This window comes from Polistes dominula, unplaced genomic scaffold (assembly GCF_049000335.1).
Source record: "Polistes dominula isolate Pdom_NZ unplaced genomic scaffold, Pdom_raw_medaka contig_82, whole genome shotgun sequence".
Lineage (NCBI taxonomy): Eukaryota > Metazoa > Arthropoda > Insecta > Hymenoptera > Vespidae > Polistes > Polistes dominula.
The window spans coordinates 4,273,585-4,298,645 of NW_028301046.1; the positions used below are offsets into that span (position 1 = coordinate 4,273,585).

Genomic DNA, 25,061 nt, shown 5'->3' on the forward strand with positions numbered 1-25,061 from the left:
ATAAAAATTTTATGAATAATATAAAATTTTTGTAATTATTGTTACAATATTTGGTGCTTGTTTGTGTAAGTTACTAGAAAAGTAATTATTAAGAATAGGAAGCCAAACAGCAATACAGCAATAAAATGATATTACTTAATTTATTATCTTTATACTCGTCTAAAATCATAATTGTAGTTGTATCATAATTTATAATTTCACTCGCACACACATTCAAGCATTTGGCAGGCAAGAGCCTAATAAAGATAAATCTAATTAGAAGAGAGCAATATCACTACGAAGTCATCATGTCACTGACAGAATTTGTAGATATATTAGGTCCTTTTAGAGCATCATTTATATCTCTTCTAAACATTGATAAATTTTGTGTAAACCTAAAATAAAAATAATAAAAACAATTATATTTTACACAATTTGTAGAACATTGTAATAAATAGAAGAATTCCTTTTAAGAAAAGAAATACACTTAAATTAATTATAATAGAAAAATGTATATTATCATTTACCTATCTCTATTTTTTGTAAGTAAATTTCTTTCAATACCATCCATTAAATTTTCAAACCATTGTGCCATCGCACCTTGTTTATCAACTGGTTGGCTTCTAATAATATTCTCTCGTAACTGATTGAAATACTAAAATATTGAGATTTTTAATACCAAATATATAAAGTATTTATGCTTTAAGATCATATTTTGCTTACTTCTTCATTTAAAAGTATCAGGCCTAATAAAGGACGAGACATGCTCCATTGATTTCTACAATCTTCAAACATTATCACATTTAACACAGTACTTAATATTTGTTGTAGTATTTCAGGATGTTGTTTCAGAACTTCTAAAAATAGCTCTCCTCCACTAGGAACTACAGCATTTTTTCTTCCTGGATAACCAGCCGCTAAGGAAATGTAGTAATCAGGTACAATTTAAATAATATTGTTAATATTAAAGATTAAAAACATACCTTTTTGATACAGTTGTTTGAATAAATACGTCACTATGTGATCAAGAGTTGCACAACAACCAGTACATACCATAGTATCTGAAATAATATTATGTAATCTTAATGTAAATGAAATAAAATACAAAACGAACTATTATAAAATATAATACAAGTACAAAAAGCAAAATACAAAATACATAAAAGTAAAAAGAGCATACATACACACACATACACGCACGCACACACAAGTACACACACACACAACATAACAATTTCAAATTAAAAAAAAAAAAAAAACCGTGTTTTATACATAGCTAATAAATAATATTTTTCTATGATATATTGCATTAATTAATTATAATGTGTTATAATAAAAGCGTTAAATAAAAAAGAAGCATTGCAATGTGTAATATACTTCCAATGATAAAAATAAATAATGGAACATATCTTAAAAATCTATGTACAATTGTTAATGTATTCAGTAATTGTCAGCTGTGCGGCTGACTTGTCTAGACCCATTGTTTTATATAATAATTTAAATCAAATTTTTTTTTCCACGTATAAATGCAGGTAGCAAAATAAGTAGACTTTAAAATTAATTTCTATTATGCAGAATTACATAACGAAAATTCTGTTTATAACATCAAGGGTCTAGATTCTACACACTCCAATCCTCTTATTGCCTCTGTTATTACATTTATTATATATTCTGTATAATTATATTTTCTTTCAAAATTACAGAATGATGTGTATATATGTTTATATTACTCCAAATTTGAGATGTGTATAAGGTTGATTTTCATTCCAAGCAATAATGCAAAAAAGCATATAATAAATCTCAGCAAAAGAACTTCATAATTATGAAGGACTACTATTTAAACTAGAAGCTTGAACATTGTTAATAATTTGAAACAATCTGAAATATATATTACAAAATACGTATTATAAATTTAAATGATATAAATCACATAATCAATAACGAAGTTATCGATTACAAATATTTCAATATACATTATGTTTTTACAATAATTATGTCAATGCTTTAATCTTTTTTTTTTCATTTTAATTTTACGATATGAATTGTATATTATATTATACAAGGAATTTATGTATTATAAACTTATTCTTTTTATTTGTAACAAAAGCAAAAAGCAAAAACAAAGATCAGTTCAAATAAACGGTCTAGAATTTCGTATTATTGAAGAAAAATATAAACAAATCTAAAACTAAACAGACTAAATAAATATATAAAAAAAAAGTATGTAAATTTGGATAATCTGAAGTAATTAATATAATAGTTTAAAGACATGGCATAGAGGATATAGAGGGTAGTTGTAGGATAGAATCAGCCACACAGACCTGTGTAGGAGTCTTTTTGCGCACCTAGTGCTGTAAGGCCTTCACTGATACTTGAAAGGATATATAAAAAAACTCTTGGTTCTAACGTTGAAAGGAAAACCATATGATCCTGTGCCAAATATTCAAGTAACACGTAATATGTAGCTGACAGTTTTGGATAATCCTATTAAAAACATCAATGAGAAAAATATGAACAGTTTATGAGTATTTTTAAATATCTTCTATTAAAATATAAACATATAAGAGAAAGTAATACATACCAAAAGATCACTTTGTGGTATACTGAGAAGTAATTTCACAAATGTATTAAGTGCATTATCCAATGCTTCATCTCCATAGAGCCTAAAGACACCAAAATTTACATAACTACCACAAAGGGCTGCTTTTAACATACTGAAACATATGCTAATCCCTTTTAATTTCAAAGGATAAATCTGATCTTTGGGAACATCAATATTCAATATATGATTTCCATAGCTACATATCACTTTACTAGCTTCACGAAATAATAAAATTCCATTTGGGGAAGATGCATCAAATTGTAATCGTTGACTTCTATTTAATACTAATTCAGCAAATAATTTCAGGACGGGTGTAGTTACTTGTGGCTCGTGATGCCACAATTCCACAGCATGTAATAAGATGGGTGTATAATTGGGATATCTAAACTAAATTTAGGAACAATATTTTTATAAAATATATAACATATATATAGATATATACTAAATAGTTGCTATAAAAGGATACATCCAATCAAAAAGCATCATATAAGACGTTTTAGTTGTGAATGCATATGCTATACCCCTGAGATCTCTTGCTACACCAATCAATGCTTTTTTTGCTTCTTCTGCTGCAAACAGTGGAGTATCAGCAGCTCCCATTAGCTGACCAAGACTTTCCAATGCAGCTATAATAATGGAAATAAATATTATCTCAAGTCCAATTTAAATTAACCCCTTGGCTTATAATCTCGAGTCTGACTAGAGAGCCGTGATGCCGTGAGCTGTGATACCGTGTAAGCTAAGGGATTAATTGTATTACTCATTTTATGTAATATAAATAATGTATACCTGTGAGTGGAAGCATAAAGGTATGAAACCTTTCTTCATCTTCACCTAAATCCACCATTAACAATCTACCCAAAGATGTATAAAACATCGATCTGCAGCGCATTTCTGTTACAGCAACATTATTCCCCAAAAATGGAAAATGTTCTCTCTATATGTCAATGATAATGACATTATATTTTTTGGCCATATCATTTTTTTTAAATCTCATATGATGCAATACTTACTGTATGATTATTTAACATAAATTGAACTTCTTCTAACTTAACAAGTTTACGAACACAACTATATCCAACAGAAAGATCATTTAAAAGTTGTAAAGTTTTCGAAATAATTTGTTCGCTTCTTCCCCAATATTTCAAATTTGTTATTCTGAAAGTTTTGATACATTTATATATCATATAAAAAATATGCTCAAATGTAATCAAAATGAAATATATTATGGTTAATATTTAAGATCCACGCATTGGATTGGATTGTCCAGGCATGGATTCTCAATATTGACAGTAACATATACCCACACACTCATACGTACATACACAAAAGTACTTACATTTTACGAATGAATATACTGAGTACCATGGCTTCATCATTGAGGCCTAAAACATCCGACAGTCTTCTGTATACTTTGGAATTTTTCTGTACCTGATCACCTACGTATATTTTACGAAACTGTTCAAAAAAACTTAACATTGCTAGCTCCAACTTTTCGCAACCACCTTGTCCAAGTCTAGAATCTGTAAGATTCATTAATTGAAGAACTCTACAAACAAGTTCACCATCCATCGCGTCATATTCCTCATTGCTGTTAAATGTAACTCTTCCACCAATAACACCACCTAATAGTATAAAAAATAAACATAATAAATAATTATATAATTGTACATTTATCAAATAAAATATAAATGTTAATTATACCTATAATATAAACAAGCCACGTTAATTGTCCTTCTTGGATACTTATATCAATTTGTTGGGTTGATGATGCTGTTTGTGACATTAATTCTTGATACGTTGTTGCTGCCTGATCAAATAATTGAACTAACAAAGCACAAGTTTTTTGATATTCGCATCGTCCTATCACTGAAATTTGTTCTAACTGTTGATGAAGTACGCCCAAATCATCAAGCGGGTCTTCCAAACGTTCTCTAACTACCACTGCTACAGATTCAAGTCTTGATGTAATATATACATTCGCAATTTCAGGAGTATATGTATTTAATAAATGCGGATCCCCTGCTTTTACATATGGCATAGATGATACCATTCTTTGCCAAAGAGTTAAAAGATAATGTAAACTATTTGGTGCAAACTGCCACATTCGCAAGCTTTGAACTGTAAACTTAGCGATTAATTGTATTGCTTCTGGATAGTCTTCTACTAAGACTAATTCTCCAAGTTGGAAATTACTTTTCAACCGAGATAGTAATCTACAAAATTCATGATAATTTCCAGGGTCACTAAGACCCTGTGGGTTTTGTAATATATGTTTTACTCCATCAACTAAATGACTTAAGAACTTAGCTCTTTCTGTATTAGAAAATAAACTTCTTCTAACAGATGCTATCTGAACTAGGCAGGACAGAGCTAAAGATGATAATGAGCTTGGCAAATTATGGTACAAATCAAAGAAAAGCTTTAACGATGTGAAATCCAAAAATGCAGGTCTCCAACTTGTTGGTATCTGAACTGTACTTAAATCATCAGTACTTTCATCCGTAGATGTTCCAATAAAATCAAATGTTAAACAATTTTGTGCAAGCTTTAGGAGTTGTCTCATCAGACCATGCTAAATAAAAAAACACACGAAAACATATAAGCATTAAAGATTCGATAGTGATTTGACTAATTCGTATGAAATATTTAAATGAATAACAATTTAACTTACCTGTGCTTCATTATTGAAATTTAAGCTTTTACAATTTTCTCGTGCTGTACTTAATAAAGTACAAGAAAGCCTAAATATTTCAAAAAGTTGCGAATCCCTGAAACTACTAGCAATTCTTCTATGTTTTGCAAGTGACCTGTTTGCATCAACATCTGATATCTGATTCATTTCACACGTTAATTGAGAGAGCAATTGTACACCTATCATGCAATGCTCTACTGATCCCTGAATTATATAAAATGAAATATTAAATTATATTATACAATTTAACAATAAATAATATATATATACTATACAAAAATTTCTTTTTGTAAAAACTTGTTCAAACCTGTAGAAATTTTGTTATATCACCAACAACATTTCTGAAAACATATTCTTCTTTTTCCACATCAAACCAACCAAGTTTTGATATCCTAGCGAACAGTGCAACCAAAGCTTGTATCACAAAATTTGGAAGCTTTGGTTGAGTCGCTAAGTAGTTAAGAACATAATTCCCTGCATATTAAGTATCATATAAAAATATTAATTTATGAAGTGTATATCAAAGTTCTTAATTAAAGAAATATAATATCAACAACAAATAATATCATATAAGTATGAAATTCTTACGTATATCCAGCCTCTGCTGTAAACTAAGTCCTTGCGCTGAGCGAGAAATCAATTTTGTTAAGGTGGTAGCAGCCAATAACTGAGCATAAGCTGAATCTCCACGATCCAGAAGTAGCTGGCACTTAGTAAGCGTATCCGGTGCATTTTGAAAAGCTACAAGGGCTTTTTCTGCTTCAGCACGATGTGCAGAATCCTGTGACTCATACAATTGCTTGCAAAGCAATTCCAGCTGCCGCACTTCCTGTATGTGATCCATTCTTAATGACACTATTTATACTTGGATTTTAGTATTTCCATTTAAATATGTCAACTCTCTAAATTGCAAGGTCATTATATTCACTTTTGAAGAATTTTAGCACTATGTTTACAGTCAATGTTCAAATGTGAAGATAGATTTTAAGAATATAGCTGTTGAATCTGTTTAAAAATGATAATTTCCACTTTATATAGAAAATTAAATGTAACTATTTTCTCTTGCTTCCTTATAAATTAATTTTACAATGAAGTACTGATAAATATACAAAATTAAATATTTCTCTTGATTTAGGAAAGAAATAAGTTTATTGTAAGTATTATCAAAAGAAATTAGACTTTTTATTCCTGCAATATAAAATTTTCTTTTAAAATTTTTGTTTTTAACACATATAATATTTTAATTTAAGTTTTCACAATTATTATAAATTCCACGATTTCATGAATAGAAAAATAAAATAAAATACTGGTTATGAATAATGATTATTATTATTATTATTATTATTAATATTATTATAGTGCTAAAAAATAATAATTATTGATAATTTACTAAATCTAACCCCAATTTATTGTCCAAATATTTATAGCTGTAAATGATAAACTAAATACACTGAAACGTGATAAAAATACTATTATTTTAATTTAAATTCATATACAGAGATATCGAGAATTGTCAAATAATTATAAAAAACCTAACGTAAGTACTTTCTTAAGTACTTTCAAAATTGTCATAAACTTCAAAACAGATACACACGACATTATAGGTTATAGCGAAGTTGTAAATAACAAAATTAAAACAGTAGACAAATCTTAAGTATATATCTACTTATAGTAGAATTATATTCTGTTAAAACTATGAAGAAATTGTTTTGAATCACTTTAACAGAAAATAATAGTATAATTTACAAGAAGTTAATAATTAAAATAAGTTATCAAACAACTAAACAACCACCGAACGTAATAAATATATAAACTGTAATCTTTCTCTTTCTTTCTTTCTTTCTCTCTCTCTCTTCTCTTTCTCTCTCGCTCTCACACACTATTCAAGTCCGGCATTAAAGAGGTTATGGCGTTTTAATGGAGATTACATGACACATTTGTATAAAATAAATGAAAAATAATAAAACGCTTTAACTCTCTTAACAATAATCAAATGCGAAAATACTACAAATGAAATCATATATTTCATTTCGTCGATTATCTTGGTAGATACGAGTATTTTCTTCGTATAAAGAATAATATTTATTCACGAACTTGCAACAAAAGAATTCAACACATCCCAGATAATGAATCGATTATATACGAGATATATAATATTAAAATAACACAGGAAAGATGAAAAAAAAAAATGAATAACTTCGACGCGTTATGTTTTCATTAATAGCGGAGTTATTAATTTGTTAAACACTTTCGATTTCGGCAACAAACGTTGTGTAGGTCGAAAGATCGTCTTATAGCTTCACCGCGTTTTAGACACGTTCTATTTATGCACATTGAGAACTGCACAAGTTACAACGGATTTACCATCAACTGTTTAACACACGATTTAAGAGCCGCCTTGTCGTAGATAACTTCCTCGTAATTCGAAGTTCGCACGTTATTTTGATCGGCAACTCACCTGTTCATCGGCCATTTTCGTAGCTTCGCATTATCTACAATGAAGGCAGGATCACATGCATGTTGATTCCTCTACGGCGCAGTATGTTACGGGATTAGCAGAAATATGTGGGACTCGGAAGGACTCTTCCCGCCATCTTTGATTCACTCAGTGAAATACTATTTAATGAAAAAACTAGACATTTTATTTTCATCATATTTTTATCCTTACTTTTATATATTTTTCAATTTTTATTTTAATCGCATTATTTTATTTACATATACTTTTTCTAAGAACTTTTATTCCTTTTTTCATAAATAAAAAATAGTCAAAAATACAACTATTTAATATATCACAAACAAACTACTTACGTATTGCAACCAATGACGATGAAAAAATTATATCATTGACCAATAAAAATATGACTTGCAATAATTGTATTGTTTGAACAATATTTGTGTGTGTGTTCTACTTTAAAATTATTTTGAATAAATATTTCTAGATACGATTATTTAAAAAGACTAATAAATTTGAATATCACAATATCAAATTGAATTCTTCGTGTACATTTTAAATTATAAAGCTTATTAAATAGATGTTTATAAAAAAAACCTGTAATGTATGGATGAAAAAAAAATTAAATGTTAAAAATATATCTATTCTGTGATTAAGAGGTAGTAATATGTGTAATATAATTGTATATATATTTCAACTCATATATATACATATATGAGACGAGAAATTAATATTTTCAAAGTTATAAACAATTTCTTGTTTCATTTAAATTATCTTTCTCTCTACGAATACATTGCCGTAACAGCAGTTAAAACAGTCTTAGATGTTCCTGAATTTCAATGGCGTATTCCAAATAAATAATTTTACTAAAACGTTGATATAATTTCTCGAATAATGAATGAAAAAGTATTTTTCGACTTTTATTTTCGACTGGGATATTTTTCTGTGGTAAATTGTCATGTTATTGTAATACGTTCATAAACAATTCCATAAAATGAAATACATTTCTGCCATTTTTTTTATTGAAATAATATTCTGAAAAATTGTCTATTAGCTCTGTAATTATTTATTAGAATACCTAAATAATTTTCTCAAAAAAAAAAAAAAAAAAATCTGATATTTTCAAACTTATTATTTTCGAAAATAAAACCCTTATATAAATAAATTTTATTCTAAATTTTCAACATAGTTTTTCATGCAGATTCATCTTTTGTTTGCTTGTACGACCAGTTACAGGAAACCCTGTATATATAAATAAAAAATATTACTTTTTATAGTATTTTTCTCTAACTATTCAATCAAACTACTAAATATTACAGTCAATGGTAATGAAAAGATTATATTCCTGATCAATAAAAATCAAACTCAATATAATTGCATTAAAAATATTATTCATATATATATATAAAGTAAATAATTTTTGTATGCAAATAATATTTCTTTATATTATAAAACATACCTGTTTCCATAAGATTCTGAAGTATCAAGTGTAAAGCTTGACATTAATGAAGTATCGTCAGATTTGGGGTCTTAATAGATTGAATTTGTATCATACTTTCTTTCGAACAATTCTCTGATTGTTACAGATAATATCATGAATAATATTGAAATATATGTTACATGAACATCTTAGTAATAATGTACAAATTGGTATGACTGATATAGCAGCCTAAGAAAAATATGTTTATCATTTTAAGGGTATTTTCTATGTTTTCATGTATCTCATTGATGAATAGCTATTTCATAATTATCTTGATTCTTAAATAAAGTAACTTTAGCAAGGTAAATGTTAATTTTTACATGTCAAGTAGCATAGCTATTCTATTCATAATCAACTTTTATTGTACATACACATAAAACTTGGCAAAAAGATGAAATAACACAAATGATAATCGTCTAAAAAAAATCGACGAGAGAGAGAGGAACTGTACCGTGCAGCATGTTGACTAGTTCTAATGTAAAACAATCCATTTTGCACAGTATTTGTAGTAGTGCTCATAAACTTTATACAATTGCATAAATATTTTTCTTTTTCTGTTTTCATAATTTTTTTAAGCATACAGAATAATTACAAATAATACAGATTAATCTGTATTACATGTTATCACGGCATGCTAAATTTCAATTATTTTTTCCCAAAATGTGTATAGATTATTAATATTATTATAAATATCATTAGAGCGAATATTATAATTTTGTTACTTTAAATGTACAGTTATTCATTTGCATATTCTTGTGCACATATATTATTATCTCATCGATAGTAATAATTCAAGCTATATATTATTTTACTATCATATTAATTCTTTTTTTTTAGGAAGAGAGAAGAGAAATTTAACATATTTTATTAAATATTTAGTTTTGTTGTTTTTTTACCTTTTCAGGTATTCCCTTATCTTTTAGGCTTTAATAATTTGGCAAGATATTTGAATACCTATTAAATATTTAGTAGGTTTTTTTTTATAATTTGTGTATCTCTGATATGTTTATATGCTTGTCTTTTTCAAAGGGATGACAATAATAGAAACTACTTCTTATTAAAATTGTCTCATCCAGTTGTGTACGTATTATATTTTGAATATAGCTTTTGCACAGCCTTCATTTCATTTCCACTTAATTAAATTTGCATACATGAAATATCATGTTAATATTAATAATAAGCATCACAATGTTTTTTCTTATAGATATTTCAACATCTTTACTTCCACTTTCTATAAATATATAAGTTATAATCAAGCTATAGTACTGTAAGTGCAATGATTTTGAAAATTAAATTAAAAAGAAAAAAAGAAGAAATAGAAAAGAAAGAAAAAAAAAATGAATCCCTTAATTACTACTATAATGAGTTATGTATTGTCTAAGAAACATTTGGCTCTGTATAAAGTATTCTTAATAATATTATTAAATAAATTTCATCTGAAAATAATTTATTAAAGGATTCTATATTTGCTTAGTTAATTATAATGACTTTATTCATTGAATGGTTTAAGATCCCAATTTAAGTAAAAGATACACTTGTACCAGTTAGCAGGAAAAAGTAGTTATAGTTTTTCATAAAATCTACATATGTGCATTCATAGACAGCAAAACTGTAATATAATTGGGCATGTGCACACAAAGAATATGTTAAGAATTGATAAGAATTTCATTCTATATCTCTACAATTTACATTTGACAAAAATTTGGAATCCATTAAATATTTATAAAAGTATAATTTTACACTGTTATCCCTGTATATACATATCCCCGTATATACTTACGGTGTTATATATAGAAAGTTTTCCCATATTATCATTCCTAGCTTTAACATCACAATTTTTTGTACCCAATTTGGCTACATGCTGTTACGTTTGCACGATAAGAGCTATTATTCGAGAAAATATCGTATGTATCCGTTTAATATTCTTCATTATTATTTAATGAGTATATATATATATATGCATGTATGTATATAATTTTACATATATATATATATAAGATGCAAAATCCAAAGTCATGTATTAAATTAATATCAGAAATTACTTGTGTATAATAAGCTTCGGGTTCCTTTTTTTGAACATTATAAAAATTACAACAAGATCAAAATATCTCATCTCTGCCATATGGAATTACGTACCAAAATTTATACATTATTACATTTTATGACAACCTGGAAAACAAATAATTTTCTTTTTATGGCTTAATAAGATCATATATAAATGTCTACATGCAATGTTGTATTTCTATCAATCATTATAACAAAAATCATCTATTCAATATTGGATGTAAGCCTAAAATTTCATTCAAGAGCAATACTGCTGTAGAGAAATTTTTTAAATCAATAAAATAATTTCAATATTTAATTCGAAGAAATATCATTAGTATACATTTAAACACACAACATAAAAATTATGCTCTATCCGAGATCAATAATCAAGTTACAATAACTTTTTTATAGCAACTATAATAGTTTTAGAGGTACTACAGTTGCCTGTACGAATATTTACATCTTTGTTCATATATACCGAACGTAATATTTTAAATGCAAATAACATTTTACCACGTTGCGACGAGGAAATAGTTGACTTTTACCCATTTTTAAAGTAATATGAATATTGCAAAATAATAATATCTACACCGAAAATAAAAAAAAATAAAATTATCCTTCTATACATTTAATTCTTGATGTTATATATCAGTGTTATTTAATATGATATAGCGATTCGCCTTAGCTACCCTTTGAAAGTGATGAAACATAATAATTGTCATAATTATTTTATGAAGTTGCATTTTCACATTCACACAAAATAAGTATCCTGATCAGATAACAGTTTACAATTTTCTTAGCATAAATTAATTATATAAAAAAAATCATTAATTTACTATAATACATCTAATATCTTATTAAGTGTATCCAGCCTCCCTAAAACTTTTTCATTTTGTTGCGTGTTTCAAGTCTTTTTTTATAGTAGTAAAATGGTCAACTTCTATCGTATCATGGAGCGTAGAAGAAATCCAGATATGGCCATAGTAGACGGCAAATCCATGGGATGTATTTATATGATTTTAATATACTGTTCATTACTAAACGCAGTGTGTTTGCCTTAAGCGCATATAAATTAATTAATATTTTTATATAAGTCAGTACATATCTCCTATCTTAAGAGAATTTCTTTTGCGTTTCACTGCAAATAACAAACCAAAGTCCATGATTAAGAGTTTTTGGGATGTTTAGGTCTGTTTAGGCGCTGTTCACACTGGACACTGATTCTTTGTCTTGTGTACACTATCGTGAACACATTCAATTCACTCACTAACCACTTTTCTGAAACAGAACAATGCTATTATTTCATAGATCTCTTTGAATAAATGAGATTATGAAAAACATGTAAAATTATCAAAAAAAATTTATTGTTAAAGCCTGTGAAGTTAGTATATTATTTTTTTAAATTGTATAAATGAGGTAGACAAAGGATAAGATATTTCTCTTATCCTTACTCTTAAATGAGTACGTATAATATATGTGTATGTATGGTTATAAAATCTATTATAATTTGATCAATTGACATACACTTACAATTATATCACAATAAAGGAATCTTCTTGTTGATGAGTCACTCAAATGCTGTTAAAAAAAGAAACAAAATTTTAATGTTTGAAAATAAAAATATATTTATTTTTCAATATAAAAATTAAATTTAATTACACATACGAGAAGGAGATCTGGTACCGGATTGATTGGCAGCTAAAGCATTGACTGGTACTTGACCGGTAGACACAGATCCATTTGATGGATTAAAATTGAGGAAATCCCAAATTAGTATCGTGTCATCGTGCGATGATGATACTATTTGGAATTCATCAAATTGAAGACGAAATACACGCCCAGTATGTTCCTAAATTCATACAAAATTCAATATGATTACACGCATGTATATATACATATTAAATATAAATAAAATTATAATATTATGTAAGAAAAAATGAATTATATACCAGAATAATAAAATTTTAATAAAGACCTTACCACTAATGTACGCAGACATAAAGTGTTTGCAAGTGCACGCGGATCTAATGCAGCTACCAAATCCCATACTTTAATTTTTCTATAACATAAACGAGACAACATAATGTGAGCATCATGAGTGGTCAATAATCTTTTCTGTTATTATATTTTAAATTTATAGAAAAATATGTTAATATCTATTAGTACTGCAGAGATGATAACACAAACATATATACGTACCCATCATATGCTCCACTAACAATATGTTTACTGTCAAATCGTATACATCTGACCAATTCTTCATGACCTTCTAAAACACGTAAACATGCTCCACATTCAATGTCCCACAATCTAATAGTGTTGTCACTGCTGCCACTCACGACTAAACGATCCCTATACTGCAAACACGCTATACCCCGTTTATGTCCATTTAACGTTCGTACGAATTCGCAGGTAGATGTATTCCATACTTTAATAGTCCTATCACCACTAGCAGAAACGATATATTTTTCATCAAAATCAACTACATTCACTGCTGCTCTGTGACCCACAAGCACTCTTCTCAATGCAATTTCCTTCTGCGATGTCATATCCCAAACTGCTATTGAACGATCCTATACAATAATAAATATTTATAATATTAACTGTATCTAATTAAAAATAATATATAATAGTTTAAAATATGTTCAGGCAAATAATATTAATACTAACCTTAGAACAAGTGACCATCATACCATTATTAAATCTGAGATGTAGTACAGCTTCGCAATGATGTATCAATGTACTAACCATTTCACCTGTTGTCGCATCCCATACTCTTACTGTACTATCCGAAGAGCCTGATATTATGGCTTTGTCATCATATTGTAAACACAGAACAGAACCTGTGTGACCAGTCAACACCTTAATACATTGTAATGTATTTCTATCCCAAATTTTGATAGTATTATCTCTTAATCCAGAGACTATTTTTTGGTCATCATATTGTAGACAGTAAACGCCTTTTGAATTTTCACTTCTGCAGTTTATTCTTTGAAGATTAAATCTACCCATTCTCCAATTATTATCTATACTATCAATATCTTTAACAATCTTAGGATAAAGATTTCTGTAAAAGTTATGATTTGGATGACTCTCTCCTGGTCGAGGTTTAAACAGATATTGTATCCTACGCAAGGAAAAAGATAAGTATACATTAATACCATAATTGTATAAAAAGCAATAAACTATCAACATGCATATTTTATTCCTTTGGAAAGTGTCTAATAAATCGTAAATATCTTAATAAAAAAATACTCACCATCCTCTCCTTTCAGCTAGACCCCGCCATACTGAATCTGTCCTGACTTTACGTTCAATTAATTTTTTCCAAAGCATTCCTTCGCTGATAACTCTGTGCCATTCTTTGCAAACTAATTCTGCAGCTGTCAATGACTCGGCGTCCAAATATGAAAGAATACTCTCTGCCACATGATCTAATCCTTTTTCTGATTAGATTTGTTAAATTACATATTACATAGATATTACAACTAATTTATACCAATATTAGGTACAATAGATAAATAAATAAAATCATACATACTTGGCAAAAGAGAAATAAAATCTCTTTGAAGCATTGGTTTCAGATACGCATTAATGTGACCATGTTGATAATGACACATACGTGCTAATAATTGTTCAACAAAGTGCACTTGTTCTGGTTCACTCCACTTTTCAAACAATTTCATACATATTTCTCTTTCTTGTCCAAACTGTGGTGTCACACCAATAGAAGGTTCTTTCTTACGAGTTGGATCATAGAGAATCGTCATTGGAAACTGTAACTAAATATGCATAAAGAATAGATTTAAAAATGTGCTTGAAAAGAAATCATCTAGATTGATAATTAAATAATATTATTCATAATGCAAATGCACATTCATGATATTATATAAAAGATAGAATCGTATATAATCTCAAAAACATTTCCCATCAATTCATCGAGAGAGAAATTTTTATAATCTCATTGTCACACACATATAATTATACAAGAAAACAAATTAACGTACATACATAGTAAAATTGTGAATCGATTATCAAAATAGTATTTATTAAAAATCATAATAATTTAGATGTTAAAAATCTCGATTTAATAGTTGTAACATTATTTGCTTTAGATTTGATTACGTGACCTTACGTTGCCATTTCACGTTTGCCTTGACAACCGTCTTTTACCTTACACATATTACTACCCAAGCGTATTGACGACGAGAGGTTCGAATGATATGTATCGTATAAAAATTAAAATCGTTTAAATCGTAAAAAGCTATCTAATGTTTAATATAATAAAATAAAATATAACAACAAATGGAAAATTACTAGCCATTAAGATATAATATTATTGAACGAATAAACAATTATTATAACGGAGTTTATGATAAAATGTGGATATTTAAATAAAATAAATTAAATTAGTCTCTCAACATTCTCGTTCAAAATATAAATTCTATTTATGTATTTTCAAAGACGTAATATTCGATTAACAATCAAATAATAGAAATAATAATAATAGAAATGCACCAATTCTCTTACCTATATAACATTATAAAATATATATATTATTGAAAAAATATATGCGCATAGGAAAATAGAGAAGAAGGAATTAAATAAATGCTTAGTTACACAAAGAATAGCCGCGCAGCACGGCACACTGAGAGATTTGACCGTTTCATCTATACTTTCACCGCACATGCACGCGCACTCCCACAAAGAATATCTTTTGTCCTTACGAACCTATATAACGTCGTTTCATATTTACTTACAACATAAATATGATATACATATATATATATATTTCTCATTTTTCTCAGCGATAAGTAGAATCGACTTTCGTCAACTTTCTTTATCTAATTATAAAAGTTTAACTTTTATCTTTTTCTCTATCTTTTTTTAGTCGATAAAGAATCGATGCGTCATTAAAATATGTGAATCATTAAATGTATATATACTATCAATCAATAATATATATTTGCCTGATAATTGACTTTGTTGACACAGTGTTAATTAAATTGAACGAATAATGTAATTATTAAGATAAAAACCATTTCAAGTCATTTTATTGGAACTTACATATATACAGGATATCATATAACTGGTGGTACAACTTACAATTAGTAGAGAGTTATTCTATACATGATAAAATATAGAATAAAATTTATTCATTTAAGACTTTTTTTTGTTTCCCGAAAAAAATGACTAGAAATCTATTCACCATCAGTAAAGATCCACACTCAATTTAATCTCTATTCAACGAATTTTATTTATTGTAGACTATTTTTATTCGTGTTAATAAACGTTATTAATATTTATAGATAATTTCAAATGGCTCAAATAAGGACAACATAAAATATAAGTAACTACTTTTATGGAATTTCATTATTTCAAAAATTGTCAAAAATTCATGCATACTAATAAGAAGATTCAAAATCATTTCCCCTATTCGATTGTACCACCAGTTAGATGATACTTTATGTATACAGTGTAAAATAGAAGAATTTATTTCGTGAAATAATATAAGTATCGATCTGAAATTACGTTAGGTCAGCAGGTCGTGTGTATGAAAGTGCACGAGGGATCGTCGACCTTTTAAAAATCGTCCTACCTTCCCGCGTCTCGCACCTTTCCTTTGCATGCAACCTGATTGGTGGTTGATTACTCAAAATAATTACCATATATACAACAAAATTAATGCTTCCTAATTTTTAATTTATTTATTTCATTTCAATCTGTTTTAGAAAACAACATTTTTCACGAATGATAACCAAATACTTCAGTTTAATCTTATCAAAAGTTACCACAATAAGTTAAGAAAAAACTCTAAATAAAAAAATTCTAGGTTAAAGTAATATATCTTAATATCTTTATGGAAAAAACTAATCAACTAGTGCGTTCTTTATTTCGATATATCTGGATATTCATACATAATTCGTTCTATATAATTTGATATAACTTTAATAAGAGAAATAATCATTTGCATAACACAATAACGAAGTATCCAGTTGCTTAAATATTGCATAAAACTCTGTGTGTGTGTATGGCTAGCAAAAAGATGAATAAAATTAAACAAATTATAATATAAAATAATATTCTACAATTTCAAATATTAGTTTAATAAAACTGGTTTGGATGTAAATTTTGTAATGATAGGACAATGATCAATATGTCTTTATTATTCCTATTTACGATAATGGTTTAATAAATTTTATCTATTTTTTTTTCTAAAAATTTTAAGACTATATCGAAAAATAAAAGTGAGTTTGACCGAGAAAAGAAAACCATTGTTTCTATGCTAAATTCAAAACTTTTTAACCCACCTACGTATAAGATGACATAACTAGAGCTACACATTTTTAAATCAATAAAAAATGAGTTATTTGTTTTTTGGTTCAATGTTCATACTTATTGGTATTAATGTAAGTAACGCACAATGGAATCATGCACGAAAAATGATATCGGTCAAATAGTCACCTTGGTTCCTGCTACAAATGACAACTTTTTAAACACTAGATATACCACCATTTTCAATATACCTACTTCTACCACACTAGTCGAAATGACTGGTGTATAAAAAAAATGCTTTTTGAGGCTTCCAGTTTTTATTTACTCTTAAAAAATAACAAAAAATGTTTAACAATAATAATTTTAATAGATAAATGAATTTATAGATATTTTTAAATAACAAAACGCTTAATTATTTACAGAAATCAAATGTTACATGAAGTAGAAATTTTGGATTAAAATGACTGCTCTGGTATATCTAGTGTTAATAAAATAATTTCAATAACGCGCGGGCAGCGCGGATTCAAATTGCAGTTCTAGTTATGTCAGCCGAGATGTGAACAAATGAAATTAATAAACGAATATTTGTATTATTTATTTCTTCAGTATGAAATCGTTCATGTTGATTATTTCCGAGTTGCTGCTGCTGAATAGTCATTCTCAACCATAGTATAACGAAGGAGAAGAAAAAGGAAGAGGAGGAGGAGGAAAAGAAGAAGAAGAAGTCTAGCGACAAGAGACAAGAGACAAGAGACAAGCGTAGAGTTCTCAATTGCCTGAAAATGCTACAAGTGCTCCCGACCTAACGGTACAGCGAACTCGTGTCGAATCTACGCGTTCCTCCGGCTCTTTTGTCTTTGCGCGTACCTTTACAAAAATTCTTAAGAGCACCGTCTCACAAAACAATATGTATATTATATATACAATGAGCATGACACACACACACACTCATCCGTTCATCCATTCGTATATACTTCACATATATATCCCATACAAGCTCTATGTCCTACTTGATCAATATGTGCGATTATTTTCTTTATTGCTTATCCCCGTTATGTTTGGATGAATCAGTTATACAATTTGAACAATAAAATACTATAAGAACATCACGATTAGAATTTTATTAATACGTAATCAATAATTTATTATTTTCTTAATGGTCAATAAGAAAATTTTAATATTTTTTATCATCGATAATCATTAATTCTGTATACACCTATATATATATATATATATATGCAGTAGGAATATATTTCCATACTTGTGCCAACTATACAAATTCTTAAATGTATAACACATATTAATGACGTGCATGTGTGTGTCTATACATACAAAGGAGCAGACAAATTGAAAATTAGACATAATAATTACGGAATAACCTACTGTCACAATTATTATCTTGAAGTGATTGCAATTCGTTGCATTTTTTTGTATTTTCATTTGATTTCTAACACGTTTGACTGTAATAATATTTTATCAAATAAAATACATTATATCAAAGTTAAAACGAACGTCTTGGCTTACAAAAAAAAAAGACAATAAAAGGAAAGGAGAAATACTTCCGCATCCTCAAGGTTATACTAACAAAACGATGAATCATTTTTTTGGTCAAATGTATGCATGGTCCTTACGATTAGTGCATTTATTTTTGCTTCTAATAAAACAAACAATGTATAACGAAATCATTAACACTAGATGATATACCAGACCAGTCATTTTGACTGGTCGGGCCATTTTAATTCAAAATTTCTACTTCAAGTAACATTTAATTTCTGTAAATAATTAAGCGTTTTGTTATTTAAAAATATCTATAAATCCATTTATCTATTAAAAATATTATTGTTAAACATTTTTTGTTATTTTGTAAGAGTAAATCAAGACTGGAAGCCTCAAAAAGCATTTTTTTGTATACATCAGTCATTTTGACTAGTGTGGTAGAAATAGGTATACTGAAAATGGTATATCTAGTGTTAAGTTTATTCAGATATTTTTCTCACATGAAAAACAATTTTCTTAAAAGTAATATTTCCTTCTCTTATTTATTATATCACGAAGAAAAAATTTCATTTCAATGATGTAAAGAAATGTCCGGATTATAGTCTTTAATAAGTATATAAGTATCTCTTTTAATAGTTTAAATTATCGAATGAATAGGCAAACAATTCGTCCATAACACGAATGGGGAAAAAGAAAACAGGACGTTATCTTTTAAGAACGTTAAAGATATGATGAAAAATGGTGGTAATAGATTACATAGGGAACATATGACGAAGTATAAATAAACATTGATTATGCACATAAGTTGTTCGTAAATTTGAGAAATCACAGTGTAAAATAAATACACCCAAATGAGAGATAGACAAAGAATATGAGAAAGAATATTTATTGATTGTTAAGATTGAAATTTGCACGTTTTGGTACTTTTTGACAGTATCGGTCATTTTGCTGAAAAAGAAAAAAAATAGAAACGTCAACCGACAATTTTCGTTTATCTGTTGATAAAATAATCATCAAATCCTTTTAAATTCTGTCATTATGATACATGCGCTATGGTGACAAATATACGTGGGTGGTTGGAAAAGTTTTGAACTTTATAGTTGTTTTATTATATATTTCAATTGCAATTTGTTATTATATAACATTTAGCAATTTAGATGACAATATAAGTTGTTGACAGGATCAAATTCATCTATATTTTTCGACATAGTTTTAAAATATTTTGAAAAGAATAGGTTATATACAAACTTTTCACAATCCATTTTTGACAAAAATCAATGAGCGTGAATTTACAATTAGTACGTTTTTTTTTAATAAGTTTTATCCGCACAACATATTTTGTAAATATTATTTTATTGAATAATATATGATCTAACTTTATTTCCTTTTTATATATTATATATTACTAGGTAAAATAAAATAAAATATAATAAAAAATATTGTGTACGTAAAACAAGTCAGAAAAAGTAGGAAACTTTTGGGGTTATTTAATAAAAATCAATTGTCTTTTAAATTACCAACACTTTTTTGTGATTTATGAAACATATCTATAAAAAGAATAAAATCTTGAGTTTTAATCGCACTAATAACTAAAACCAAATAAAATCATCTGACAGAAATTAATTAAAAGATTATTTATTCCCGCTTAGATGTGGGCGCACACACCTATGAATTAATTTACTGTTGCACCGATTATGCAATATGAAAAAATAAAATACGACTGATAATTATAGGAAATAAAAAACAAAGTTTTATAAACAATTGTATAAATTTGAAGAATACAATCTTTGAACATTTTGTTTTTCTTGAATCATTGATTGAATTAAATTAGAGAGAGAATGGATAAAACGTCTCTGATGACAAATGTTTGAAATCAAATTATTTCAAAATGAATCAATAGTATATATTTTTATTTGCAATATCGATAAATGCGATAAGAAAAGTATCGAATGAAACTATATCATTAGTTTTGTTAACAAAAAAAAAACAAATAAATAAAAATAATTTATAAAGAATGATTCATAGAAATTGTCAGAGATAAACGACAGAATATATTGAATAATATAGGTTTCCCTGTTTGAGGACTTTAACAATAATAGAATAAACAATATAGGAGAAAACGAAGTTATATAAAATAGACCAATAGGATAAAGTTTAATAGAAAGGGAGAGCTTATTGATCGTATCAGCTCATAAAAAATGTTCTCACATTGACATAACACTACGGATGGGATATATCGACAAACGATCAAACATTTTTTTTTTGACTTTTGATAAATGTAGCTTGACCAATCACGCGAGATACATCTGCGCAGGAAATAACCCCTAAGGATTTTATATCAGAAACTATTTTTTCTCTGACATAAGTTCTGTACAAAAGTATAGAGGAGCAAGGGAGAATAGAGAAAACCGAAAGTAAATTTGAAACTTTGTTTAGTTAACCTCATTTAGATTCTCATGTCATTTTGGATTTATTTAAAGTTCAACGTTCGTTGTTGGAAAAAATACCATGTGTTGCATGAAATAAAAACACGTACAATAAAAGAAAACCCCTGATTCGCAAAAGAAACGACAATAAATCTTTCATTCTTTCATATCGGCCCTTATATACTCATCATTCGTTCTACCTATCTCTTTCTTTCTCTCTGTCTTTTTTTCGTCATCCATACAGCAATATGTATATACATGGGGTGTATATATACTAACGCACTCAGCTTCTTTCGTCACAAGGAAACATAAGATGGCGATGGGTTTCGGGTGAAAAATAGTGATACACTGCGCACCTGAAGATTTGTATTTTCGTCGTCGATGATCTTATCCGTTTCCATGTTGAGATCACGTTTTACACGCACTACGCACCGGTTGCACCTCCGTAATCGGCGACGTCGTCGTCGTCTCGAGTTTGGAATGGAATCGATCCGAGGAAAAGCACGCGGGAGCGGCTACGAGATGTCGAATGTCGAACGCTGAACGTCGAACGAACGAACGTATGAATGAAGGAACGAACGGACGGACGGGCGGGCGGATGGACGGACAGATAGACGAACGAACGAACGAACGAACGAACGAACGAACGAACAAGCGAGCGAGCGTGTAAGCAGAAATGATCGAAAAGAAACTCAAGCTAGACAAGTCGTGCTATTCGACACTGCTGTCTACGGCGCTGGCGTTGCCGTTTTCGTAGTCGTTATTGCCGCTACTTTAATTTCTTCAACACGATTGACGACGACGTTCGCGTTCTCTCGCCATATACAGCTAATTCAAGACAACATATTTCACTAAAAGCCAAAGAAAAATATCATGTAGCAGGATATATACACACAAGGGACTACGCGTCACGACACGCTTTATAGGAAGCACCCCGTCTACGACGATGATATTCCGAGTTGATACGACGGTCATATAATGAGAGAGGGAGAGAAAAGAGAAACGCCACTGGAGTCGCCGCTGTCGCGTAGGCAGGGCGAACGGCCGCACGATACGATTCGACGCCAGTCGACTTCAATCCCACTCCTCCCCTTTTCTGTCTCCCTCGTACTCCCTTCTTTCTTTATCCTTCTTTTACCGAAGAAGTTTGAGAACACACCATACGTAGACAGATCTAAGTGTATACGAATGGCTGACGTTATTGAGGTGCACAGCACCAGAGGTGTTGAACAGTAGGGTGGGTACAGCGAACAGAGAGATGATGGAGGTAGAGAGACAGATGTGCCGCCAACATGTTATTTAAAAATGACTAACATTAGTGACATCTCGCTGCGAATAGCCGAAATAAAAATTAGCAGATATTTTATTTCAAACACTATTACCGCGTTTCTTAATGTAAAGATTTACTAATATGATTATTTAGATTTTGAGCTCTATAAGATGCCGTATTAATTGGGATGTAAGAGTAATTAATTGTAAGAATGAGGATAATTAATCATAAAGTAGATAAAATGATAAATTGTATGTCGGATGTATTTTTATGGGTTATTTTGTTTAAAATGGTCGTGAATAAGTCACGGGGTTAAAATATTTTACTCAATACATCGTTATTTTTCATTAAATGGTAACATTCAATATTAAAATCTTTACATTATATCCACTTGATTTGTTCAGTTTTGTTAGTTTTCATATTCTCCAATTGCAATTGCATAATTAAAGCTTTATAAGGTTTATGGCATATTTGAGAATCTAATGGTGGATAATAATGTCTATAACATAGGTATGTTAAGCAAGATCCTATAATTCCGCCAACCACAATATCTAAAATAATGAATAGTTAATCTTTGTTGTAATATATTTTTATATATAAATTTACCTTGCCAATGATGATGATAATCACAAGTACGACTTAACGCAATAGCAAGAGCAATACAAATGGGAAGAATAAAAGAGCAAAGTTTCCAAGATTGACCTTTGCCTAATAAACTAAATGTGTGAAGCTTTCCTGCTAAGTATAATGCCACAAAACCAAAGCTTGCGAACGCAACTAAAAATAGAATATATTATTAACATACGTAAACATTTATGTTAATTACATATATATATATATACAATTATTTCAATGTACATACACGAGGAATGTCCGCTTGGAAATGATTTTCTTCCGTCTCTAATAGTAATTGGATTTCCTGAGCATTTAAATTCAGGATTCATTTGCCCATCTGGAAAACATCGCCAAAAGAAATCTGGCCTTGGTCGTCCTATAACAGTAAAATATATATTAATTCCTTAAGAATACTAAAGGCGTATATATATGCATTCTAATAGTCATCAATATGTACGAAAGGTGTATATTTCGCCTAATGATATATAATAAAAAAATAAAAATTAAAAAAATATTACCGTATATATTGATGACTTTGAATTTAAGTGCATGCAGTCAAAGGGTTAAGATATCAATTCAAAATATACAACTAATACTTTTTTTATCTGCTCTATATACAAAAACAAAATCATGCAATAAATTAATTGTCAATAGAAATATTTAACCCTTACCAACTATGAGCTTTATAATGTCTGTTATTAAACCATTAAATCCCAAAGCTAATGTCACGCATAACAGAGCTTGAGAAAAATCATTTCTGTCTTTGTTAATTATAAATGAAAATAATATCACAACAACTGGCATCAAGAATACAAGAGGCTGAAAAATGACAAAATATGTACCATTTTAATATTATACATGCACTAATCTATTGTAAGATATAGTGATTAAAAGAATACCCATAATACTGTAGTTGGAACGTAGGAATCTGTTTGTGGATTTTTATATAACCATAATTCATTTTCGTGTATTTTTCTATTAAATGGCTCTGCTTGTTCCAGTACTCTATAATAATAGCAGCATTATTATAAAGATCACTTATTTATATAATATTAATAAAAATCATTTTAATAAAATACATAAAATTTTGAATTCATATAAATTTAAAAAATTATTTAAAGTATAAAATATTTAATAACTAAATACTCACAGAAATAACAATGCCAAAATGATTCGTAATAAAATGTCAAAGCAAAAACCCGCTGAAAATTCAATGCCGAAAAGACGTACAAGAAGCATTTTAGACTATCAATTTTATTAGATTATATTAATTATCACTTTAACATTTCTTATTTCTAAATAAAATAATTTATAATAAATACGTATGCTAGCAGAATTTTATTACAAATAATACATTACAATTAATAGTGCACATTGTTGTGCGTTTAATACTTAAAAATAAGAAATTAGCACGCTATGACAAGTGTCAATCATAGTTGCCAACCTTATAAAAGTGTTGTATACCAACTACGGTAAAATTATTCTGTTACATTTTGCAATTGTTAAGCTACAGAAACGGCACGTAATTGGTTGAATTGTTCATACAAAGTATTGCCTCTGGGATCTCTGGTAGGGATCCTGTAGGAGGGATGCGCCAAAGAATTTTGGAGGACAGGAACTTATATAGTCACATGATTGCGCGCGAATGAATCAAACATTTTAAATAATATTAAAATTGTATATGTATAGTAATAGTGAATAGTGTAGGGGGTAGAGTGGTGAA

At 28.4% G+C, this 25,061-nt stretch overlaps 3 protein-coding genes across 13 annotated transcripts; all 3 read right to left on the reverse strand.

Annotated features, from left to right (window-relative positions):
• Window positions 1-7: 7 nt before the first annotated feature.
• On the reverse strand, window positions 8-7,891 carry Ranbp16 (Ran-binding protein 16). 9 transcript variants are annotated; one of them, XM_015336263.2, is made up of 15 exons: window positions 7,735-7,891; window positions 5,865-6,105; window positions 5,584-5,750; window positions 5,256-5,480; window positions 4,286-5,156; window positions 3,921-4,206; window positions 3,595-3,739; window positions 3,371-3,518; window positions 3,048-3,207; window positions 2,561-2,963; window positions 2,301-2,463; window positions 963-1,040; window positions 703-896; window positions 507-634; window positions 8-374 (listed from the first exon to the last, which is right to left on the reverse strand). In XM_015336263.2, exons 1-15 carry the CDS (start codon window positions 7,747-7,749, stop codon window positions 275-277), a joined length of 3,324 nt encoding a protein of 1,107 aa, XP_015191749.1. In that variant the 5' UTR covers window positions 7,750-7,891; the 3' UTR covers window positions 8-274. The 9 variants fall into 9 exon arrangements, with proteins under 9 accessions (XP_015191749.1, XP_015191752.1, XP_015191745.1 ...); XM_015336266.2 differs by having other exon boundaries at window positions 703-881; window positions 2,325-2,463; window positions 7,735-7,890; XM_015336259.2 differs by having other exon boundaries at window positions 5,865-6,281; window positions 7,735-7,889.
• Window positions 7,892-10,279: 2,388 nt separating this feature from the next.
• slmb (beta-transducin repeat containing E3 ubiquitin protein ligase slmb) lies at window positions 10,280-22,818 on the reverse strand. 3 transcript variants are annotated; one of them, XM_089175174.1, is made up of 9 exons: window positions 21,810-22,818; window positions 14,796-15,036; window positions 14,514-14,688; window positions 13,925-14,381; window positions 13,454-13,827; window positions 13,235-13,313; window positions 12,920-13,103; window positions 12,785-12,832; window positions 10,280-12,532 (listed from the first exon to the last, which is right to left on the reverse strand). In XM_089175174.1, the coding sequence occupies exons 1-8, from the start codon at window positions 21,852-21,854 to the stop codon at window positions 12,822-12,824; spliced, it is 1,566 nt and encodes a 521-aa protein (XP_089031300.1). In that variant the 5' UTR covers window positions 21,855-22,818; the 3' UTR covers window positions 10,280-12,532; window positions 12,785-12,821. The 3 variants fall into 3 exon arrangements, with proteins under 3 accessions (XP_089031300.1, XP_015191789.1, XP_089031299.1); XM_015336303.2 differs by having other exon boundaries at window positions 14,514-14,700; XM_089175173.1 differs by having other exon boundaries at window positions 10,280-12,548; window positions 14,514-14,700.
• A 150-nt stretch (window positions 22,819-22,968) lies between these two features.
• LOC107074660 (phospholipid phosphatase 5) lies at window positions 22,969-24,790 on the reverse strand. Its single transcript, XM_015336305.2, has 6 exons — window positions 24,489-24,790; window positions 24,238-24,343; window positions 24,010-24,157; window positions 23,586-23,714; window positions 23,330-23,500; window positions 22,969-23,274 (listed from the first exon to the last, which is right to left on the reverse strand). Exons 1-6 carry the CDS (start codon window positions 24,575-24,577, stop codon window positions 23,105-23,107), a joined length of 813 nt encoding a protein of 270 aa, XP_015191791.1. The 5' UTR covers window positions 24,578-24,790; the 3' UTR covers window positions 22,969-23,104.
• Window positions 24,791-25,061: the final 271 nt, after the last annotated feature.

Bases quoted from the DNA above. Each gene is read 5' to 3' on its own strand.
- LOC107074660 (XM_015336305.2), bottom strand. From the start codon at position 24,577: ATGCTTCTTGTACGTCTTTTCGGCATTGAATTTTCAGCGGGTTTTTGC. The intron at 24,344-24,488 runs GTGAGTATTTAG...CTATTATTATAG, and splicing joins ATTTTGGCATTGTTATTTCT to AGTACTGGAACAAGCAGAGC. The intron at 24,158-24,237 runs GTATTCTTTTAA...GTCATTTTTCAG, and splicing joins TTCCAACTACAGTATTATGG to CCTCTTGTATTCTTGATGCC.
- slmb (XM_015336303.2), bottom strand. From the start codon at position 21,854: ATGGAAACGGATAAGATCATCGACGACGAAAATACAAATCTTCAG. The intron at 15,037-21,809 runs GTGCGCAGTGTA...ATGCATATTTAG, and splicing joins ACGAAAATACAAATCTTCAG to TTACAGTTTCCAATGACGAT. The intron at 13,828-13,924 runs GTTAGTATTAAT...ATTATTGTATAG, and splicing joins TGATGGTCACTTGTTCTAAG to GATCGTTCAATAGCAGTTTG.
- Ranbp16 (XM_015336263.2), bottom strand. The intron at 3,519-3,594 runs GTAAGTATTGCA...ATTGACATATAG, and splicing joins TTATGTTAAATAATCATACA to AGAGAACATTTTCCATTTTT. The intron at 635-702 runs GTAAGCAAAATA...TCAATATTTTAG, and splicing joins TGATACTTTTAAATGAAGAA to TATTTCAATCAGTTACGAGA.